General features: G+C 42.1%; 1 protein-coding gene and 1 pseudogene across 1 annotated transcript; both read left to right on the top strand.

Moving 5' to 3' along the window:
- Positions 1-3,029: 3,029 nt before the first annotated feature.
- On the top strand, positions 3,030-4,710 carry LOC121784238. Its single transcript, XM_042182400.1, has 4 exons — positions 3,030-3,297; positions 3,481-3,629; positions 3,728-3,886; positions 4,078-4,710. The coding sequence occupies exons 1-4, from the start codon at positions 3,030-3,032 to the stop codon at positions 4,708-4,710; spliced, it is 1,209 nt and encodes a 402-aa protein (XP_042038334.1).
- Positions 4,711-20,889: 16,179 nt separating this feature from the next.
- Positions 20,890-23,193, top strand: LOC121784237 (annotated as a pseudogene).
- The last annotated feature ends 837 nt before the right edge of the window (positions 23,194-24,030 follow it).

Here is a 24,030-nt window from a genome sequence, read left to right as displayed (position 1 = left end):
TCAAATCATTCTCAAGGGCCAAATACCAGCCAACAGAATTCCAGACAGCCGAAAAGCATTGACGAGATAGTGAGTGATTTGGTGAACTCACAACAACACATTCAGAACAATATGCAGTCCAACAATGACGTGGTGCATAAGCTTCAACATGTGCAGACTGAGCAGAAGGCAGCCATGGACTGTTGGGGTTTGGTGCCCCTTGCACAACAGAAGTCATGCATTCACAAATAAATCATACATATGGATCTATTTGACCGATTATGGGATTAATTGATTCACATGTTAAACATTGAATTGCACACAAGAACGCACAAAAATCATGCTTAAGAAATTAAAATCCTAATTCATGATATTCTACGGTTTAGGATTACCGATCTGATTCTCCAAAGAATCGACGATTGCTTGCGCCTTCTCCACGTGATGATCTTTGTACTCAACCACGAATCTTCTAATCTGTATCCCGAACTCAGATAATGACCTTTGGGTGGGCAAAGCTTGTCAGAATCGAAAAGGACTTGATTAGAAAGGAGACAGAATATCAGTTTTGTCAAAAACCGATTTTTTCGTCCACTCCCAGAGGGGAGCACGAAAATTAACTCTTAAATTGTCATTGAATCTCCTTTCTAATCTCCTTTTATATAGAGTTATGATGGGCCAGATTAGGGATCCATGGAGGTTGGACTTGGGCCAAACCTGTTGGACTTTTACTAATTAAATTGAGCCCCAATTTAATACAAGTCCAATAGAATATTATTATCATCCACTATAGTATAATAATATTGACTGCCCGTCCAATCCCAAATTACGAGTAATCCGGGCTTTACCTCTTCAACTTATTATTTCCCGTGTTTAAGATATAAATATCCATTAATTAATTTAAGTATGCTATTTAACTTTAATTAATTAATATCTTTTTCCAAGAGTTGTCTAGTTCAAAATCTTTATTTATTATTCTGGAATAAATTCCAACCGGCCGGGTTTCTGAATAATAAAACCTTTTTCGATCACCTCTTGAGGATATTATCAAACTGGACTCACCCAGCACACGATTCATTGCAATAACAATACTAGCATCTCTAGACATTGATCACCACTACCCAAGATACCGGGATTCTTGGATTGTGAAAAATCCGCACCATTTGATAAATCAAAGTAGTGCATAATCAATATCGTATGCTCAATGTTATGTCAACAATGATTAAAAAATAACAATCACCGAGACCTCGTCTTTCAGTAAATAGCAAGAAAGACTTATCTCAACTGTTAGATCCTTCAGTGCTATACCACACCAGTGTCATTTATTTCCTAAGGTAAGGAAACATGCGGACTGACACTACAACCTTTCACGATAGGTAGCCAAAGCCTATCTGAGTTGTGAAATTCTATTTCTCTTCTACAAAGGACCGACTGCGTCACCTTCTGTGAACGTCGTTCACAACCAGTCTACTATGCAGAAGAATTAGACTTATTTGCTTCTTATACATTTAAATGTTTTAGAAGCATCTTATAAATGCATAAGCAAACACCAATGCGATAAAATTAATTATTCTCGCCTTGGGTTAAAAGTGGATTGTAGAGTTTATTGTATACAAGCAATTCTATCCGTGCAACATGCTCGAAATATGCTTTTCAGTATACCAATCCTAACATGGACATGTTAGCGAAACAGCTCTCTCAGATTGTGACATCTTTGAGCGAGATGCATGGGAACGAAGGAAGAATTCCTGCCCCGGTTAAACCCAGAAAGGGCGAACATCAGCCAGATAACCCTGAGATCAGGGTGAGAGTATGATGGTCCAAGTGTGAAGAAAGATTGGAAGTCCACTCCTACTCCACTGGAAAAGGAAACCGGAACAGTGAAAACCGGAACAGGGAAAGCTGAAACAGGGGAGGTCAAAACAGAGGATGATGACCAGAGTACAAACAGAGAGGAAGTAATACCCCGAGCAGCTGATCAACATTTCTCAGGTCCAGGAGTTGAAGCGGAGGTGGAAGAAGTCAGGAGAGAAATTGGAGAATCTTCCAAGAGACACGTTAGCAACAATGAAAGGCAAGTGAAACCTTTTCCCCATAGAGGTGAACATAGGAAGAAAAAGGAGGATCCAGCGGACTTCATGGAATTTTTCGAGAAGCTGGAAATTAACCTACCGTTTCTCTAAGCTCTAAAGTTGCCCATCTTCAGCAAGTTTATCAAGGAGTTCATCGCTGGGAAGACCAAACCCAACGGTAAGATTGTGATTGGAGAAACTGTGTCGGCAGTGATTGAGAAGAGGAGAATGCCTTCTAAGCGTACTGACCCAGGTATGTTCACTCTCTCCATCTCAATTAGGAACATTAATGTTGAGCATGCCATGTGTGACCTAGGTGCTTCAATAAATGTTTTATCGCTTTCACTTTATAAGAAACTGGAGGGAGTCAGAATGGTTGATACGAAGGTGGTGATTCAACTAGCTGATAGGTCATGCATCAGTCCTGAAGGTGTTTTAGAAAACGTGATAGTTAAGGTGCATGATTTTCTGTAGCCTGCTGATTTCCATGTTATTAAGATGAGTGAGTACTAGTCTGCTGAGTCTAGTGGAGTGCTTTTAGGAAGACCATTTCTACGCACCGCTAAAACAATCATTGATGTGTTTGATGGAACCATTTGTCTAGATATACATGGAGAGAAGTTTACCTTTAACATTGATGAGGCTATGAAAAAGCCATTGGATATGGAAAATATGCATGATGTAGATGTGATTAACCCCCTGGTCCAAGAATTTCTTAAGACAGAATTGATGCAGGAACATGTGGAAAATTTAGAATTGAGTCACTCCATTGACAAGGAAGTGGCTAGCTGGTGTGAGGCAGTCAACACACTGGAAATGACAGGAAGAAGAGTTACTGGAAGTGCTCAGGAGGAATAAGACAGCCATAGGACAGACTTTATCAGACCTGGTGGGGATCAATCCCGATCTCTGCATGCACCATATTCGCCTGGAGGATGGAGCCAAACCTCACAGAGACCCACAAAGGAAGCTAACCCGAATATGAGAGAGGAAGTTCTTAAAGAAGTACTCAAGCTACTGTCGCTGGGTATCATATATTCCATTCCAGACAGCAAGTGGGTAAGCCCAGTCCATATGGTACCTAAGAAGTCAGGCATCCAAGTGGTTACGAATGAGAACAATGAATTGGTGCCCACAAGATTAGTGACCGGGTGGCGGATGTGCATAGACTACCGGAAACTAAATGAGGCTACGCGGAAGGACCATTTTCCGTTACCATTCATAGATCAAATGTTGGAAAGATTGGCAGGTAAGTAGTTTTTCTATTTTCTGGATGGATACAGTGGATACTTCCAAATTTATGTTAATTCGGAAGATCAGGAAAAAACAACATTCACATGCCCGTTTGGGACGTACGCATATAGGAGGATGCCCTTTGGATTGTGCAATGCGCCAGACACTTTTCAGAGGTGCATGATGAGTATTTACTCAGACCTATTGGAGGAATGTATCGAGATTTTTATGGATGACTTCACGGTCTACGGGAATTCTTTAGAAGCTTGCCTAGACAATTTGGATCTAGTATTACAGAGATGCAGAGAGAAAAATCTAGTGCTGAATTTCGAAAAGTGCCACTTCATGGTACAGGAGGAAATTGTTATGGGACACGTGGTCTCGGAAAAGGGGATTCAGGTGGATAAGGCAAAGGTGGATGTGATCTCAAAACTTCCGTACCCTAGGAATCAGAAGGAATAAGGGGATTTTTGAGTCATGCTGGATTCTACCGGAGGTTCATCAAGGACTTTGATGAGGCATGTCAAGGGGCCTACCAAGTTCTGAAGGAAAGACTTGTATTAGCCCCTATCATTAGAGCTTCAGATTGGAATTACCCTTTCGAGGTAATGTGAGACGCCAGCATTTTCGCGGTCGGTGCAGTCTTAGGTCAAAGAATTGAAGGGAAGAGCTACGTGATTTTCTATGCATCCAAGACCTTGAATCATCCCCAGAAGAACTACGACACTATGGAAAAAATATGCTAGCTGTCGTGTATTCCTTTGAGAAATTTCGACCATACTTGTTGGGTTCGAAGGTATTCGTGTTTACCGATCATGCAACGTTAAAGTATCTACTGACAAAGAAAGAATCTAAGCCACGATTGATCCGATGGGTGTTGCTACTCCAAGAGTTTGATTGGGAAGATAAGGACAAGAAAGGCACTGAGAACAAGGTAGCTGATCATCTTAGCAGAATTTTCCAAGGAGAAACTGAAGAGGCTATACCAGACGCGTTCCCAGAGGAACATCTATACTACACAGGGGGAACCTCAAGCCTCATTTGTTGGGATAAGGTAATGGTCGCGACTGGAGCTGGAGTTTCTGACAAAGGAAAGTACTCGTTGAATGTGGAACCATGGTTTGCTGACCTAGCAAACTACTTAGTCACGGGGGAATTGCCCAGTACTCCAGATATTTCACGGGCCCAGAGGATGAAAATCAGAAGTGAGGCCAAGTATTATTTCTGGGATGATTCGTATCTATGGAGAATGGGGTCCGACCAAGTAATCAGGAGATGCATCCCGGAATGGGAGCATAGAGACGTACTAGACCACTGCCATGCATTGGCGTGCGGTGGGCATTTTGGTCCAAGGAAGACTGCTCGGAAGGTTTTAGACAGTGGTTTCTATTGGCCGACATTGAACAAGGATGCTTATGACTACTGCTAGAATTGTAATCGGTGTCAGCAGAATGGGAGAATTTCCACCCGAGATGAGATGCCCCAGATCCCAGTGATCGTCTGTGAGGTTTTTGATGTGTGGGGGGTGGACTTCATGGGTCCATTCCCATCCTCTTATGGTAACTCTTACATTTTGCTGGCAGTAGATTACGTATCGAAGTGGATAGAGGCCAAGGAAACTGCCACATGTAAGGCGAAGGAGGTCACTAGGTTCCTTAAGGAAAAATTTTCATTAGATATGGGGTACCAAGGGTGGTCATTTCTTTTTAGTTTTAGTTTTTTTTCAGCTTTAGTTTTTTTTAGTTTGCATGCTAGGTTGTTCGTTTTTTCATGCTCTCTCCCACTTACGCCACAGCTTGGCCTAAGTCTGAGAAGTTTATATGCCTAGTTTGTTTTGTTTTTCTATGTTTTCTTGCGTATCTGCTCACACTTAGCCCATTACTTGGCCTAAGTGTGAGAAGATTGTTTTGTACATGTTTTGTTTAGTTTTTGCCTTCTTACACTTAGCCCAACGCTTGGTCTAAGTGTGAGAAGTTTATGTCTTGTTGAACTCTGTTTTCTGTTTGTATCGCCACTAACTGCCCTGCTTTCCACTTCATAAGGATTTCTTGGGGACAAGCATAAATGAAGTGAGAGAGGGGAAGCAGTTAGTGCAGTTAGAGTCTTGTACATATTCTGTTAGGTCTAAGAGTTGTTAGTTTTTTTTAGGTTCTTTTTTGCATTACTGGTATAATAAATAGCGAAAGCCCCTTAGAGAGAGTAATTGAAGAGGAAATACATGTTGATTTGTGAATCTTTCTTTCTTATTAAATCTAAGTCAGTTGGGAGAAGTAAGGACGATAGAAAATGCCTAAATTTAAGCTTACTGTGAAGCCCTCCTAAAAGTGAGTTATAAGCCTAGAGTAGAATACTTTCTACTAAACACTAAAAATTGAGAGAAGCTGCCATTGATGCTAGAGGAGAAATGACATAAATAGTAAGGACTAAAGGCAATAGCAATAACCATTTTGAGCTTTATTCTTTCGAACCTGCCGAACCTGCCTCACTGGAAAGGCACCCCTTAGTGAACTCTTTGGGCCTGTACGAAAATGAATCCATTCATTGGAATCTTTAGCCTTCATGCCATGTGAACAAAAGGGCAGGGATGGAGTAGCTCGATGGTAGAGGTATAAGACAGATTGAGAAACAAAAGGAGAAAAGAAAAAAATATGCTAGAAATAATAAACGGGCAAGGGAAGTTGTAACTTGACCGGAGAAAAAAGTTAGGATATGGGCAGGAAAAAAAGCTAAACATATTACCAGACCCAAGAAAAAAAGAGAAAACAAAAAATGGGCAGGAACAGTTCTACCTAACCCAAGTAAAAAAAAAAGAAAAAAACGAGCAAGAAAAAAATTGTGTCCAAGAGAAGTGAGGAAAATAAGGGTAAAAAAGCCAAGGAACATCTCTATAAGGAAGTCAGGATAAAATCATATACGGGAGTTGTTGCTAAGCTTTGTCCCTGAAGTTCACATGTCCGCATTATGTTTTACTTATACTGTTGAACTTAGATCCTTAGGATTCTCGCCAATAAACACTGTAAACCCCTAGCCCCATTACAACCCAGTGAAAGACCTTAAGGAACTATTTTGTGGCATCAATCTTAAGGCATCAATGGTAAGGAAGAATGAAGAGCAAATGATCATTACGTCCCTGGTAAGGAATGAGTGATCGTGTGAACCTAACAGAGGCAAGAATTTAGGCTATCTTGACGAACTGACAGTTGGACTAGATAGAAGAAGGGAGGGGGAAGAATCTGAGGCTATAAATGCTTGGATTGGCCTTAAATTTGTGGGGATGGCTGCTAGAGAAAAATACCAGTTTATGCGCTTCTGTGTTTTTCTTTTCTTGTGTTTTCTGTGCGTTTTCTTTTTTCTATGTCTAGGAGTTCTCGTTTTCTTTGTCTGTGTCTAACTCTTTTACTTGACCCAGGAATTTTGTGAATGCTCTCAAGTTACTTTCAGATACGAATCATGCATGCATTTAAGTTTTACGTACTTTCAATTCTCCAGATCTGGTAGTTAGAATAGACTAGATTTCATTTCCCAAGCCTAGTAGTTAAAACTCGACCCTCATGTTGTGTGGCAGCAGCTAAACCCCTCTAAAAGTTCTCTCGATGTATTCCGACCCTTCCATCCTTGTGGATTCAATCCCGACTTCCCTATACTAACCAATAGTATAGAGGGTTGAGGTTTTGAGGTGAGATTGTTGCAACAACGACTGCATTATGAAAGTTCATGATCTCCTAGACCATGTGCTCTAGTAAATCCTCTGGACCTAAGAATTAAGCACAAACGAGCAACGCAAGACAACAACAACCACGCGCTGCAATGCATGTGGTTGGGCTAATCCTTTTCAAATCACCAATAGACCATCCTATAGCAGACCTATACTTGTTTATTGCACATAATAATTTTTCACATTCTTTTTCACTCAAGGCAGCGGACACGACAACGGGTTAAGTGTTGTCTTGCCCTAGAAATGTGTACTTGAGGTGTTCTGGGAGTGGCTTCAATTTCACCTTAGTCGGTCCTCGTGGTTTTTCCAATGCTTTCTTCATATCTTCTTCTTCTTCGGGGGTGCGCAATGGCAAGAATGCGTTTCCCTTTTGAAGGATTCTCTCGGTAAGGACCTCGAGTTCTGCAATCATAGCACACACATTAGCATCGCAGGTAGATGAATCATTAGCATGAGTGAAAGAATTTATAAGACAACATTCTAAAGGGTCCTGAGTTTGGTGGTATGTGACTTCCACTTCCCCCACACAATCTATGACTATTTGGATGACGCTACACTCTTGATAGCCTTCTGCTCTCTCTTTCCCATGGAATTTCAAAGCATCATAGATGCTAAAGGTGATACTTTCATTATGCATCCGCAATGTTAGCCACCCTTCTGTACATCTATCATGGCTCCCCCGGTGGCTAAAAATGGTCTTCCAAGTATCAAAGACACCTTCTTATCCTCCTGCATGTCCAAAACAACAAAGTCAGTGGAAAAAATAAATTCTCATACTCCTACCAAAACATCTTCTACAATCCCTCTTGGTGTTGTTATGCTTCTGTCTACTATTTGCAAGGTGATTGGAGTGGGGCGGATGTTGTCAATATTGAGCTTCCTGTAAAAAGATAAAGGCATTAAATTAATACTCGCTCCAAGATCACACAATGCTTTACCTTTTACATTATTTCCCAAAACACATGATAAAGTAAAACTTCCTGGATCCTTGTGTTTGACAGACAATCCCTTCTGAATTATGGCACTGCAATTCTCTGGTAAGCCCACTGTCTTGTACTTCCCCCACTTTCTCTTTTTAGAGACCAAATCCTTCATGAACTTAGCATAGTTGGGCATTTGTTGCAATGCCTCCACTAGTGGTATGTTGATGTTGACCTTACTAATGACTTCTAAGAACTTGGCGAAATGGGCGTCTATGGCGGGCCTAACGATCGCGGCTTTTTCTCTTAGATTCAAGTTATATGGAAGAGATAACTGAACCGGATGGATCAATTAGCAAATGTCGTTGCCACTTGATCAAGTTGATCTCGCAATCGCACGCCACCAATGTAATTTATAAACTCCCAATTTTGCACTACTTTAACAGTAAAGCGGCAAGTTTGGGGTCGATCCCACAGAGAAGCTAGTGTATCAAGTGTGTGAGTAGTGAACAGGGGGTTGGCTGCTGCCACACTTTAACTTGGGATTTTTTAACTACTGATTTTTACTCGACACAATTTAAGTCACTAACTTAATCAAGGAAATTTTAACTACTGGGTCAAGTGAATTTCAGACTGGAATGAAAATTAACTACGTGAAATAGTAAACACCATGATGAAAACGAAAACAACTTTGATTAAAACAAAAACTCAGAACAGTAAAGCGTGAAATTTAAACTAAGCTAACACTTCAGATATACGAAAGCAAGTAAAACCGGGGAGATCCTCGGCAGGAAACTTAAGAATACGCCGACAGATATCAAGTATTCTACAGCGCTCCTTTGATCGCCCTTTCTAACTAAGTGTTACTTTATCTAAGCTATCTAGAGAACTGAACCAGATTAGAGAGCTAAACTAAACTAAAATAAAGACGGAAAGTAAAGGATCGGATCCGCTTTGCGTGGTAGCACATCCTCTATTTATAGGCTTGGCATGACTTCTAGCAAGATAACGATCTTGACAGGGAATATTCGCTCATGCTGAGAGGGAGCGACTCATTGATTGCTACGTGCTTTCCTTCTAGAATGACGACGCTTTTCTGTAACAGATTCGTGACTTAGCTCCGTCCTTGCGTCTCATATATCAGCACGTGTCCCCTTCTAGAACGTTGTCCTTGATAACAGAATGTTGCGCACCATCCAGCTCATAGCCTCATGTGTCCTTCTTCTGGAAGTCAGCGGTCCCCTCCTTGATGCTTGATTACTCCCCTTGATCAACTCCCCTGCTTTATGGCCTTTTTCACCTATTGTACTTGCTTGATCAGTCTGGCCTTGTTGCCTTGGTCAAGTGGCATTTTTGCACATTTAACACTTGTTTTGCACGATAAAACCGATCAAGTAGCGTACATTTTACCCCCAAACCGATGCATGAAATGAGCCTTATCAAACTACTCACACTGAAAACATACTTGTCCCCAAGTATAAAGGAAAAAGATAAGGCAAATTTCAGGCATGGTTTACTCATTAAAAGAAAACGAAAAAAAGTAAACAAGACTCGAAATAAAAACACATATTCACATAGATGCATTAGATCGAATAAATTTCCAACAATCATACCTTAGGTCGAGGTCAATCCATTTGCCAGCAGCTTATGTTTCTTCCTTTTTTCTTTTACTTGATCAAGGTGTCAGTTCGTCAAGATTGCTCAATTTAAAAACCACTGTTGGATTCACTCAGTCACTCATTTCTCACCAGAGATGTTAGGACTGTTCACTCGGTATTGCCACAAATTTAATACCTCGAATCGGATTGCACAAGATAGTTCCTTAAGGTCCTTGTTTCGTGTGTAATGAGGCTTAAGGGTAGTGGTGTATCAAGGTAGGGTCCTAGGGGTTCTAAGTTTAAAAATATAAACTGTAAAAAGAAAAAAACACGTGAGTCAAGAAACCAAAGATTTGAACTATTTATTTCGTCACTAGATATCTTACTTGGTCAAGTGGCGACTTCTGGCCTTGAACTTTTGGCTTATTTTTCTAACTTCCGACTTATCGGGTCAGGTTACAACTTTTCCTGCCCTCTTTTGCTCAAACATTTCTCGATGACAACAATATTTTTTTGACTTGATATCTGACTTGATCAACCAGATTGATTAACTCGCTCAACCCGACTACCCTTTTATTTTTACTTTCTGTCGTACTACCCCTTTCTTTGAAATGACTCATCTCTCTGACCCCTTTTCCTCAAGTATTTATAAAAAGTATATGGATGTGGGTCTCGGTTATCAAAGAAAGGGTAAAAGTGTATAGGCTCAACTTGATTAACTAAGGGGTGCCTTGCTTGACGAGGCGGGTTCGTGGAGCGAAAGAAGAAAAAGCTCAAATTGGTTAAGTCCTAATGCCTTTAGTCCTTACTACTTGTGCAATTTTCATCTAGATATCAAAAATCCAGCCTCTCGTAAAAATTTTTCCTTTGTAACAATAGTAGAAAGTGTTCTACTTTGGCTTATAACTCACATATAGAGAGGCTTCACAGTAAGTTTTTTTTAAAAAAATTGAGCATTTCCATCATACTTGCGTCGTTCAAACTGATCAAGTTTTTGCAATCAAGTTTCTACATGTAAACATACTGATTCCTTTCTCTAATTCTTCCCAAAGTAATCAAATCTTCCACTTATCCGATTTCATGCATATTGCCTATTTATTACTAACTGATATTTTGTGTTTTCAAAATTTCTGACATGTATGACTTTTATTTTCTGGAACTAACCCTCCCCCCTCCCACTGCATATGAACTCGTCCTCGAGGGACTGAATGCAGTGGAAAAAAGGTTAGGCAATAGCACAACAGAAACCAAGGAAAACTTATCACACTTAGACCAGACACTGGGCTAAGTGTGAGGCAGTGCCAACAATCAAACACGCCTATCAAAACAGAAAAACAACAAACAAAATACATAGGCAAAATATAGCAAAACGAGCATGCATAACTTCTCACACTTAGACCCAACACAGGTCTAAGTGTGAGGTGGAGCAGAAAATCAGTTATACATACCTAAATAACAAATAAAAATAAAAATGTTTTGAAACTTGAAATGAGTAGAGATCAGGGGGGTTGTACTTAAAGCTTCCTTGGAGGTTGACCGGGAGATGCTGAGGGAGGCCGGGAGGATGATGGGCGCCGAGACGGAAGAGAGCTTGTAGAGGGAGGTGGCGGTTGGCTGGCAAGGGTCTGGTCGTGGGTGGTGCCCAACAACCTGGCCAGCAGGACCAGTTGAGTATTTGAACTCTCCACCAGCTGCATCAACGTCTGCTCCATTCGGAGCTTCCATGCGTCTCCTCCGGCCTCGTTCTCCTTCTGGGTTGGCTCCTCTGTTGCTCCCGCCGACCGGCTGCATAAAATTGAAAACACCATCTCCTTGCGTCTTCTCTAGTACCTGAGTTCTAACAAAGAAATCAAGGTCAAACATTTCAGGACTATGGCCAAGGATGGGACGTCCGACACACTCCATAATCCAGTTTCTCCTCAAATAGGCTCCGAGGAGGTGGCAGACTTTAAGATGGCGGGCAACGCAGGTAGCAATTTGATTTATGGAGTAGGCCAACCAGAATCCCAGATGGACCTTCCTCTGCTCTCTCATATTCAACATAATGTAGAGTTCGGACACGGTAATGATTGATAGTGTATTGGCTTGTCCGAGGAGATTACAGGCTAGGTAGATCTGGGCTAGGCGGAGGGCAGGATCAACAATGTGATGACCTCTGGATTCAGAAGCTGTAAAGGTAGGGGCACGCCCATTGCATATGGCCTTCCAGACGGCCTGCTGATCGAACTCGGGTTTCCGCTGAGGCAAATCGATATCACGCCCAACCCAAACTCCATTAGCCACCTGGCTTTCTGTGTAGAGGCCCATCCGGATGGAGAATTCATTGAGGCTCATCAGTTGGTCCTGGCCAAAGACCCTAAAGGAGACACTTCTGTCGTTCAGGTCTGTGCTTCCGGTGAATCAGAAGGATGTGAAAAACTCTTTAGCCAGGTCCTCCGGCATGGGGGTCTCATCAACTTCTAGTAACCATTAAAATCCGATGCCGGCAATGTAGGCGGCAAACCTCTCTTTCATCTTAATCTTCTCCAGGGACGGCTGGTGTAGCATCTTCCCCACTTTCAACCTCTTCTGAGAGGCCACATGCTGAGGGGAGTAGATAGGGGACGGAGATGTTACAAGCCTTCCTTGCTGCCTCCTGGATGTTCGGTCCAGCGTAACTCCTGTTCCTCCATGTCACTGCCCTCATCTCTCTCTCTCAGCAATGGGGATGCGGGTTCGGAAATATCTGTAATGATAACCCCATTGTTGGCGGGACGACTTCTCTTTAGAGGAGGAAGAACACTTCCCTTCCCCTTCCTCTTTCTATCTCTCCTCTGACGGCTGTCCTCCTCAGCCCCCCTCCCCTCAACGGCCTCTGAGCTTTCTGGCTCCTCCGGCTCTTCTTCATCAACCAACCACCGTACTGTGCGGGGTTTCAGCACCACCGTTTCCTCCTCCCTTCGGGTTTCCAGGGTTCCAACCTCCTCCAGGAGCCGGTTCGTTGTCATACAGCGCGTCTGCCGGCGTGGTGGCTCCTTCTCCTTCTCAGCTTCCCTATAGTCGAACAATGGGCGTAAGTCCTCTACTTCCTCGTCGTTGATTTCACCGCCCCCAGTCAAATGCGGCTCATGGATCGAAGTGGAGGTGCCATTGTTTGCTGGTGACGGAATAGCAAACGGCTGCCCATAATCCTCGCCCTATCTTTCTTCGACAGAGGTGTCCTCGCAGGTGTGCATCGGCTGGATGGGGGACGGAGGTGAAGGTTGGACGGTAGATGGTGAAGGTGATATAGGAGAGCTAGGAAGGATTTTTGTTTTAGAAGACGAAGCAGGCTCTTTAGACCGGGAAATCCCGAGTCTAACTTCGAGTGCTGCGTAAGTGGCCGCATTGTCCATCTCGGAGGGTATACTCCGGAGGATTTTATCGAGGCACCATAGTGTCTCTTCGTCCACCGCGGGAGGTGGAGTGGCGGCGCTGGTTTGTGGTGGAGGTTGAAAGGATGGGCTAGGATTTTCGACTTGGGTCTGGAACGAGGTTTCCTGGTCGCCACTCTCGGCGCCGGCATCTGAGGATAAGGATAAAGTTGGAATTTATTCGATCAACATTCTTACAGGTAGTGGAGAAGAAGATGATTTTTGGGCAAAGGGTTTGGAACTTGGAGCAATATAGGAGAGTAAATGGAATGCACTTTGGTCGTCTTGGGTGAAAGTGAAATACGGTCCTGAATCCTGCCTATTATACTGATATTACGACTGTTGGGATCCCTGCGACTGTTCAGATTTCTGCGACTCTTTACGTACAGGCGCGCCTTTTCAGTGTGCCAGCTGGTTTAGCTTCTCTGGTGCGCTTCCTCCTTCTCTCAGGGCGTCCTTTCATTGCGACAGTTGCCGCCGCCTGACACCTCTCCATTGACTGCATGCATCCTATCATTACTTGCCCTGATCACTTAAATCACTGTGGCCACTGGTTAACTCATATAATTCCACTTGATCAGATTTTTTCCTCCATTTACGACTTTTAATTTCTAAGAATTAAAAAGTAACAAAGAAGAACTATTTACACTAACTACTAAGGATTTGACTGAGTTCCCCTGGGATGTCACTTGATCAGTTTAATACATTAAGAATTTGCTGCTTGATCAAGCAGACTACCCACGAGTACCCGATCACTCCTTTTACCTACTCACTGGATAGGATTAAGCAGGATCAGTGGAATTTCTTCCACTGTGCCTGCTTCGGTCTTGTCTCTGTAGGGCTCAACCCGATGACTATTTATCACGAAGGAAGACGAATTGGGTGGGTCTCTTGGGAGTATGTTTGCCTCCTGTGTGTGCACTGCCTTTATGGTACGAGGGTCCGCCCACTTTGAATTCCGCAGCCTGAGTATCAGTTTGAGTTGACACTGGAAGAGTAGCTCATTCTGCCCCACTATGAGCTCTTCCTTTCTAAAAGTGGGGTCGAGTCTGCATTGTCGATTACGGTGGGGTGTCACTCCTTCTTCTAACCTGGCGAGATATATGCACAGGTCTGGGTTAATCTATGCTGTTTACCACTTGACCACCTCTTGACCCATTCTCAGTTCTTCCTTCAATTGTCCTCCATGTCCTTGCGGATTTGGTTTGACTGGTTTTTGGTACGTCTGGTTGGACAGGCTCTTGAGGGTAACTGGCGATGTAGGTAAAGACAATAGTTGCCTTGTAGGCGAGGGATTTTCCTTCAGCATTCCTCTCAATGGGTCAGCCTGGTCAGATGGTTTCTCGACCCTTGCTGGTTGAGTGATCTCAGCTGGTCATGGCGGCTTACAGAAATCCATAATTGCCCTTTCAATGGCTTGATCATCCATTTCCCCAGCTATCGTTGCATCGAACCATTCAACTGCTTCCTTCTTAAGCTGTTCATCTTCAATGGAATCAGTGGGCGGTCTTTTGAAGAGCTCCTTTCCTAGATACCCTTGCTCCCAAGGCCTAATAGTATCCACCGACTGTATGCTCTCACTGTCCTGTGGCTTTTTCATAGCTCTATCAATGTCGAATGTAAATTGTTCTCCATTAAAAACCAGATTCATCGTCCCATGGCGGACGTCTATGATTGTGTTGGCTGTAGATAGGAAAGGCCTTCCCATAAGGACTCCGATAGACTCCTCCGCTCCTGGCTCTGTCATCTTCATGACGAAGAAGTCGGCAGGGTACTTGAATTTGTTGACCTTGACGATTTCTCTTCCAGAATTCCCTCTGGTTGAATGCAAGACCCGTCTGCTAGTTGTATCATCATACCGGTTTTGACGAACTTAGCTTCTCCCAGCTTTTCATATATAGAATACGGCATGATATTGATGGAAGCCCCTAGGTCGCACATTGCATGCTCCATTTGAACGTTTCTGATGGAAATTAGGAGTGTGAACACCTCGGGGTCAGTCTTCTTCAGTGGAAGATCACTTTGTTGGATCACCACGGCTACACTTTCTGCTTCGACCATCCTCCCTTTCTCAGTGACTTGTTCAAGGGCACTAGACTCTCCTTCTTTTGCGACTTGATCAAAGGCGATGGACTCAGGACCTTCTTCATGATTGTGCCCGTTTGTGGGTGCTGGAGAACTCGCAGATGGGTTTTGATAAACTTCTTCTGATTTTAGGGATACAGCATTGACATTCTCTCGCCCAGGTGGTGGCTGTACCGTAGCCAGAATATTTCCTTCATTTCCCCTCTTGTATTTCTTGCATTGCATCGTGCGGCTGATGTGGGATCATTACATCTCCTGGACCTTCATTTTGCTGTTTGTTATACCTCTGATTAAAATGACCTCCTCCATGGCCTTGTTGATAGTAGCCGGAAGGTCCATACTGTTCTAGCTGGTTCTGGGAAAAATGATTCTGTTGGTTCCCTTGGAAATTCTGGTTTCCTCTTTGGTACGGTGGGACATAATTTACCACTTGATTATTTGGCTGTCTTCCCTGGCTGCTTGACTGAGGGCCTTGGTGTTGGTACCCTCAATTTCCGTCCTGTTGTTGGCTTGACCAGTTGGGCTGTCCTCCACTGGACCAGTTTCCTTGGGGTCCATTTGACCAACCTGCCTGACTTCCCTGCATTCTGTTCCCTCAAGTGTTTGGTCTATCCTGGATCCGAGCAGGCCAGTTGGGCTGCCCTTCAGAAGGTTGCATCTGCTGTGTTGCGGGCTGTGATGGCTGGCTTTGATTCTGGTCAGTCCATCGAAAGTTTGGGTGATCTCTTTGCTTTCCCTGGATCCAGTTGCCATTTGCATTCCAGTGGCCAACGGCATTTACTTGGGGCAGCGGCTCTACCTCAGGGGGGAATTCACAATAGTAGTAGTGATACTCTTCTGGCGGAGGTGGTGGCGGCGCATACTGCGTCTCTTTCGGTGCAGCTGGTGGAGGCGGTCTGGCTTTCTCCACTGCCTCAAGCAGCCTCTTCTCCATCTACTCAAATCGAGCCTCCAGCTTTTCGTCATTGCGTGCCTCGGCTGGCCACGGGATGTCTCGTACGAGCGTTTGGCCTTGATAAGCCTTTCCAGGATGTTTTTGGCTTGGTTGAATGGGGTCTTTGAGAAATCCCCTTGGGCTGCGAGGTTTAGATCATTCTTGCTATCGGCTGTCAGTCCACCATAGAAGATCGAATAGATCTCCCGCTCCCCCAGCTTGTGGTTGGGGCATGCTTGAAGCAGCCCTTGGAATCTATCCCAATACTGGCCGAGGGGCTCATCGTACTCCTGTCTGGCTTCTGTAATCTCCCGCTTGAGGGCACTCGTTTTTTACGTTGGAAAGAAGCGATCAAGGAATATCATTCGGAACTCGGCCCATGTTTTGATGGACCCTTCTGGCAGTCTCGACAGCCATACTCCAGCACAACCCTTCAAGGCAAAGGGGATGGCCTTCAGCCTATAGTCCTCAGACGTAGATCCAGCCGGTACAGGCTGGATACCACAGCATCGGCAAAACTCCTCCAGGAAGGCGTACGGACATTCTTTTGAAAGGCCGTAAAAATGGGACAAAACGGCCAGTACTCCTGACTAGATCGTGATAGTCTGCATCCCAAGAGTAACGGCGATGGCGTGTGTGGGTTCCTTCTCGTCATGAGCGTGCAGAGAGCCAATTCATGAGTCTTCAGCGACGAGGGTCATCTCTACTTCTGCTTGTTCAAGTGGTGGTGGTTTAGGTTGCGCGTTCTGCTCTCCTTCTTCTTCGCTGGTCAGTTGATCAACGGCTACTGCTGCTGCTAGTGCGGTTCTATAACGAGTGGTAACTACGCCGACTTCCTAGACTCTCCAACGCGCGTTAATTTCTCTGTATAAAAAGAGATGATTCCAGTGTCCACCTTGTTGGTACCTTCTCATCAACAGTAAAAAAAAATTGAGTAAAGAAGGAAACAAAATTATATACACCTATGCGCTACACACAAACATAAAATAACACCATGCTTCCCCGGCAAAGGCGCCATTTTGGCAGGCCTAACGATCGCGGCTTTTTCTCTTGGATTCAAGTTATATGGAAGAGATAACTGAACTGGATGGATCAGTTAGCAAATGTCGTTGCCACTTGATCAAGTTGATCTCGCTATCGCACGCCACCAATGTAATTTATAATCTCTCGATTTTGCACTACTTTAACAGTAAAGCGGCAAATTCGGGGTCAATCCCACAGAGAAGGTAGTGTATCAAGTGTGTGAGTAGTGAACAGGGGTTGGCTGCTGCCACGTTTTAACTTGAGAGTTTTTAACTACTGATTTTTACTCTAGACAGAATTTAAGTCACTAACTTGATCAAGGAAATTTTAACTACTGGGTCAAGTGAATTTCAGACTAGAATTAAAATTAACTACGTGAAACAGTAAACACCATGATGAAAACGAAAACAACTTTGATTAAAACTAAAACTCAGAACAGTACAACTTGAAATTTAAACTAAGCTAACACTTCGGAAATACGAAAGCAAGTAAAACCGGGGAGATCCTCGGCGGGAAACTTAAGAATACGCCGACAGATATCAAGTATTCTGCAGCGCTCCTTCGATCGCCCTTTCTAACTAAGTGTTACTTTATCTAAGCTATCTAGAGAACTGAACTAGACTAGAGAGCTAAACTAAACTAAACTAAAGACGGAAAGCAAAGGATCGGATCCGCTTTGCATGGTTGCACATCCTCTATTTATAGGCTTGGCATGACTTCCAGCTGGATAACGATCTTGGCAGGGAATATTCGCTCATGCTGAGAGTGAGCAACTCATTGATTGCTATGGGCTTTCCTTCTAGAATGACGACGCTTTTCTGTAACAGATTCGTGACTCAGCTTCGTCCTTGCGTCTCATATATCAGCACGTGTCCCCTTCTAGAACGTTGTCCTTGATATCAGAATGTTGCGCACCATCCAGCTCATAGCCTCATGTGTCCTTCTTCTGGAAGCCAGCGGTCCCCTCCTTGATGCTTGATAACTCTCCTACTTTCTGGCCTTTTTCGCCTATTGTACTTGCTTGATCAGTCTGGCCTTGTTGTCTTGGTCAAGTGGCATTTCTGCACATTTAACACTTGTTTTGCTCAATAAAACTTATCAAGTAGCGTACATTTTACCCCCAAAACGATGCATCAAATGAACCTTATCAGTCTAGCTTTTTGCTCTTCAATCGCTGGGGATACGGGATGGTGGCAGTGCTGGGAAACTGTGGGTCTGGAGACTGATTCTCGGGTAGCGGACCACTGCGAAGTGGTGCAACGGTCGCTGACGACGGCTCTGCATCAGTGTCTGAATCGGGCTCGGCTAGCTTGGAGGTTTCCGGTGGACCGCTGTGGAAATGTGCAGCGGACCGCTGGGTTTGATCAGCGGCTGGTGTGAGGTCACTCGGTTCATGTTCTCTTTATCTCTTTTCCCTGCCTAAATCCGCTGCTTGTCCCACTGCGTAGTTGCACGGCATGACAGTTCCCCTATTGCAGTGGCCAAAACTCCCATGTCAAATTCCAATTCCCTCACTTGTGCGGCTAGACTTGCCAATCCTTGTTCTAACAAGCTGGTGTTTCTTTCCAAATTGATCAACCTCTGATTGGTCACCTTCCTATTTTCCTGAACCTCGATGATGCAGATTTCTAACAGTTCCTCCCATTTGGAGCGGTGATTCTCCTCCATACCTGCACATGTTTCTGAATTTTCATTAGCAAATAATCCTGTGCAACGTATGAATAATCAAAGCATTCTGGGTTATAGCATGATCCCCCTTGGTCGGGGCTATAGCACTCTTCATAATACCCTTCTTGCTGCTCATTACTGTAACCGTATGGGCTCTCATTTCCTTTGAAGAAACCCATTAAAACAAAAAGAAACTAAAAATAAAAAAGAAAGCAGTAAAATCCAAAGTAGAAAATTCGTCCGTTTGAAGATATCAATGACAAAAGTGAATGTAGTTCCCCGGCAACGACGCCAAAAACTTTATGCATTTTTATTAGCACTATAAATACCTGCAAGTATACATAGTAGGAAGAGTATAGCTAAAGGTTAGTACCGGATATCGATCACGGGGAAAACAATCACATATTGACTATCTTCTACTAAGCTTCTTTCACTATTTGGAAAAACGAAATTTTTGGAATTTTGAAAACTAAAAACAGTTTGAATGCAAGTAAACAACTAATTGAAAATAATTAAAGAGGTAAAATATGTGAGATAAAAGAATTCCAGGGATGTACGTTCACAGTTATGGTTATACAAATTTCAACTACAATACCCTAGCACAGTTTATACTTCGATAGAACGAGTCACATAAGTTTTGCCCATGCGGCACAAGCGTAGATGACTAACACTAGGGTTGTCAATCCTAGATCCGTAACTCCCTAAAGCTCCTAAGACCCTTGAAAAGTCCTCACTCAGAATTAACAGTGCCGTTTTAAGGGAAGCTAATTGTAGTTTCTACTAAGTGGACCTAACTCGCCAACCTCCTCTCACGATTATGTAGCAAGTTATATTATTTCATCACCGAATGTGTCACTCAAACGTGAAGCATTATCCAACAACTTAGGGAAGAAACGAAGTAAAAACAAAATGGATATTAAATAGAAAACGGAATTGTATAACCAAAGTCGTTACTAACACATCCCTAGAATCCTATGAATTTAGTTACACATAATTGAATAAGCTAAAAAGATAGATTGTAGGGAAAATAAAGTGAACATAATAACTAAAGCAATAAAACCCAAAGGTTGAATCCTTGTAGCCTTGATCTTCTCTTGATTTCTTTTTCAACCTCTTGCACAATGAAGAACTCTCAAATTTATGCTCTAGAATTATATAGCAAAAAGAGGATCCTTAATGAAGAGGTTTGAGGGGGTCGCTGTACCTCGGCCAGCGGTCGCTGCTGGTGATCCGTAGCCTCTGCCTCTTTGATAGCGGTCGCTACACTGTGTTGCAACGGTCGCTGTGAATAATCCCGTAGCTTCGGAAACTCTTGGAGTGGTCGCTGCGCACTCCCCGACGGTCGCTGGGCATGTTCTTCGTTTCAGCACAACTTTCTCCGGAGCGGACCGCTACTGGTTCAGCGGTCGTTGAGCCCCAGCAGCCGCCGTATAGCTTGCAGCGGACCGTTGGGCGTCTCGAGTGCTCCAGATTTCCAACTTTGACTTTTTGTTGTCTTTTTAGGCTCAAATATGCACATTTCTCATAAAACACGTCAAAATACCAAAATAGATAAAAATATGCAAAATATGGACATGAATTGTGATTTTGACATTAAAAACTGACCAAATAAAGGCCTTAAACCAGTGCAAAAATCTGAGCGTATCATGTGCCGTCGCTCTTCCTCCATCACTGGGCACCACCGGCGACTTCTCAGCCAGGCAGCGCCGCCACCGCCTGCGCTCCGGCTCGCCTCGGCTATCGCCGACTCCTCTCTCGGCCTAAAGCTAAGTTCCTTGTTCAAATTTCTCTTATCTATTTCATTTAGTTTTCGGCAGCAATTTAAGAGCATTAACTAAGGTTGTGATCATACTTTGATCTTGTGACAATGATTATCGTATCCATTTGTTGGGATTTGAGTGTTCTAAAAGTGTGATCTTGAGAAGAGAATTTAACTGCTGGAATGAGTCCTTATTTTTGAACTAATCTTCTATCGCTCATAGTTCAATTCCAACTTGTGAGATTCCTTGCTATTACGTGGCTGATTAACAGATGTTTGTCCCTTGCTATTGGTGTGAGAGTATCATTCAAAGTCTAAGTTCTCGTGCTATCTATTTGTTCTAAATGATGCAAAGGGATGGTGGTGTTAGATTTACCTTAGCTTGATTAATCCTCTTGGTTGTGGTCTGATGTCCTGCCCCATCCGTTTCCCCTCTTTGCTCTCCTCCCCACTCTTGCTGCAACTCCTTGTTTTCTATGAGGAACTTGGGTGTCGAAAATATGGGGAGGAGGAGATGGCGGTTGCTTATATAGGCCTTAGACCTTGGTATTTTGTGGCAGATTTTTGGGAAGGTGATATACTATTTTGGGCTACAGGTTTAGCTCTCTTTTGAGCTTTGTGAATAAGCTTCCTTCACTAAATTGGTTTGTTTCCTTCCTCGATGTTGGAGGGGAAGAATCTGATCTTGTCCATATTGAGCTTGTGTAGTGAGCTCATTCCACTGTGACCATTTGTTTTGGTCTCCTTTTTGATGAAGAACGAAATGGAACAAAATTGGCTGATCTCACAGCTTCACTTTGTAGTTTCTTGGATGTCCTATTCAGCCTATTGTACCTTTCTTTCTCATTTGAGCTTGCATCCCCTTCTCTTTAATTTATGTGTTTTCTTCTAACCCCTTCTTTTGTGCTAACTTTGCAGGTACATGGCTGTAACTTTGGAGTTTTGTGGAGCAAACCGAGAGGAAGAGAAGGGGAAGAAGGAGAATCTTTGCTAAAGTCAATCCTTCATGTTTACTTCCCAAAGTAGTTAAAAGTCAAGTTTAAATCCTTGTATTGTATAGATATGCCAAATGTGTTTAATTCGAGGAACTTTACATTTTTCTGATTTTTCTCCAAAGTTAAAAATAAAAACAGAAATGTAATAACACAGCCACCTAAGTATTAATTTGCCAAATGTGTTTTGATTTTTAACTTTGGGGAAAAATCAGAAAAATTTAAAGTTGATGTATTTATATTCAAAAATTAAAGTTTTAGGGGAAAACAAGAAAATGTTTAAAGTTGATGCATATGCAAATAACCCTAATTTTTCTCATTAGTTGGCCCATTTACCTTATTTTTCTGTTTCTAGATTCTCTATAAGTTAGGTTTGCATATGCATGCATGACATATTTATTCCCCAAATTGCAATTCTACTTTGTATTGGTGGTATCAATTTTTAGGCGCGACTTTCCGGTTTAAATTTTTTGAATCTGGCCATTAATTTATCAGGCATTTATATTACTTTGCAATCATATTTAGTGATATTATCATATATTTAATTGCATTAATTTCCTCATTTTCTATTTGATTAAATTTCATGTTTTCTAAATATTTTTGAAATTTTATTTTCATTTGTGATTGTATTTAGAATTATTTACAAAATAATGATATTTTGGTATGTCGTATTGTAGTCCGATATACCGTAAAACTCTGGTATACCGAATTTAGATATGACATACTGAAAATAAGGTATGGTATCGATATTGAAATTTGTCATATCGAAAATAAGGTATACCGAAGTTCGGTATACTGAAAATTTTGGTAAGGTAAATGTATGATTTATTCTCATATCGAATTTTCGGTAAGATATACGGTATGATGATTTCGATAAGGTATATCGTACCTACCCACCCCTACTAAGTACATAGCAAGAAGGAAATATTTGCCCCTATTTCTAATGAAATGCTTTTATGTTGTTTCGAGATATTTATGCTCATACGATTCAACCGACGGGGGCAATAAAGAATTGTTCTAATCAAATCATTTTCTCCTATCTCATTTTCTCCTATCTCATTTTCTCTCTTTCTAATCAAATCAGTTTTTATTAATAAAAATTATTTAAACTTTTTATTTTAGGACCTGGCCCTACAATTCCATTATTTTTTTCGATTATTTTTTATCTTTCTTATTTTACTAATTGTACATTAAATTTTTTTAGCTAATTGATTATTATGTCCTTTAATAGTATCTTATCCCTACTGATGATGGCAAGGTAAGTAAGAATGAGAATCAAGGAAATGTAAATATGTGAGAAAGGTTAAAATACGTTACTTAAGTGGATTGGGTTTGTGTGTGAGTAAACATGGATGTTAATTATAAGTATAATCTGATGGTGCAGCTGCTGCGGGGACAAACAAGGCTGCCAAAAGCACCGTAACACTCAACACCAGGAAGCTGGATGAGGACACTGAGAATCTAGCTCGTCAGTTCAAATAATTATCATAGCCATTCTGCTCAAGAATTTTAATTTTCTTGAAAACTAAAGATTTGTTTGTTGATTGGTGCAGATGAGAAGGTTCCGAGCGAGTTGAAAAGGGATGGCTATCATGCAGAAGAAACTAACGCAGGCTCAATTGGGTCAGGTTAGTTTCCGGTTCCACTAATTACTAAACAAAATTTGGTTTTTTGATAAACCTAAATTGGAGTAATTAATTGTGCAGATGATCAACGAAAAGCCTCAAGTAATTCAAGAGTACGAGTCGGGTAGAGCAATTCCCAACCAGCAGATCATAGCTAAGCTGGAAAGAGCACTTGGAGTGAAGCTGCGTGGCAACAAATAAATTTATTTGTATATCAATCTTTTATTATGAAATTTGGGACCTCATACACAATCACAACATATACATAATTTTCCAGCTGTAGTTTGATCAACTGTTGCAACCATTTGGAAGTTCTTTAACTGATGCCACGGTTACTCTGCATTCTAAGCATTCCAGCCGTTTCATTTTTAAGTGGTCTTGATGTGTAACGCCCCACTTTTCGAACCATAATTTTGGAACCCTAAGATGATTTCATTTATATCTTTGATTGCCGCAATTAAATGACGAATTGTTATGTATTTGCTTTGGTGACCTAATTCTGATTTGACCGAGTCAAATTCGTCGATTTATGACGTGGCTTTAATTAATTGATGCGGAATGAAATATATATTGCAGTAAATTATATTTTTTTGGGGAGTGAGATTTAAATAGGATCATCAATAATTACCTTGCCCTTTTGTTGAGAAATTTTGACCACTATTAATTGTTGGAGAGGAATTTTATTTTCTTGGATTTAATTATTTGCTTGGAATAATTATCCAATTAAATCCATAATTACCTTATTTCTTCATGAGAAAATCGACTCCTATTGTTTTTACTAAGGGAGATTTCGAAATCTTCCAAATTTTGTGGGAGGGAGGAATTATTTATTATTTATTTGGATCCCTTATTTAGTTCTTTCCATGAATGAATTGGAATATCCTAGCAAATCTTACCTTACTTTATTTTATTAAGGATTTGGAAATTTTTCCTTGTGGGAGGGCCAAATCACACGCCTACTTCCTTATAATGTGGGAGGATTTTTATTAATTTTTCTGCTCCGTATTATTTTATTCTGCTCCGTGAAAATACCAAATT

Source organism: Salvia splendens, chromosome 21, assembly GCF_004379255.2.
Source record: "Salvia splendens isolate huo1 chromosome 21, SspV2, whole genome shotgun sequence".
Lineage (NCBI taxonomy): Eukaryota > Viridiplantae > Streptophyta > Magnoliopsida > Lamiales > Lamiaceae > Salvia > Salvia splendens.
The sequence above is the reverse complement of the archived record's forward strand: the minus strand, read 5'-3'. Positions and strand labels throughout refer to the sequence as shown.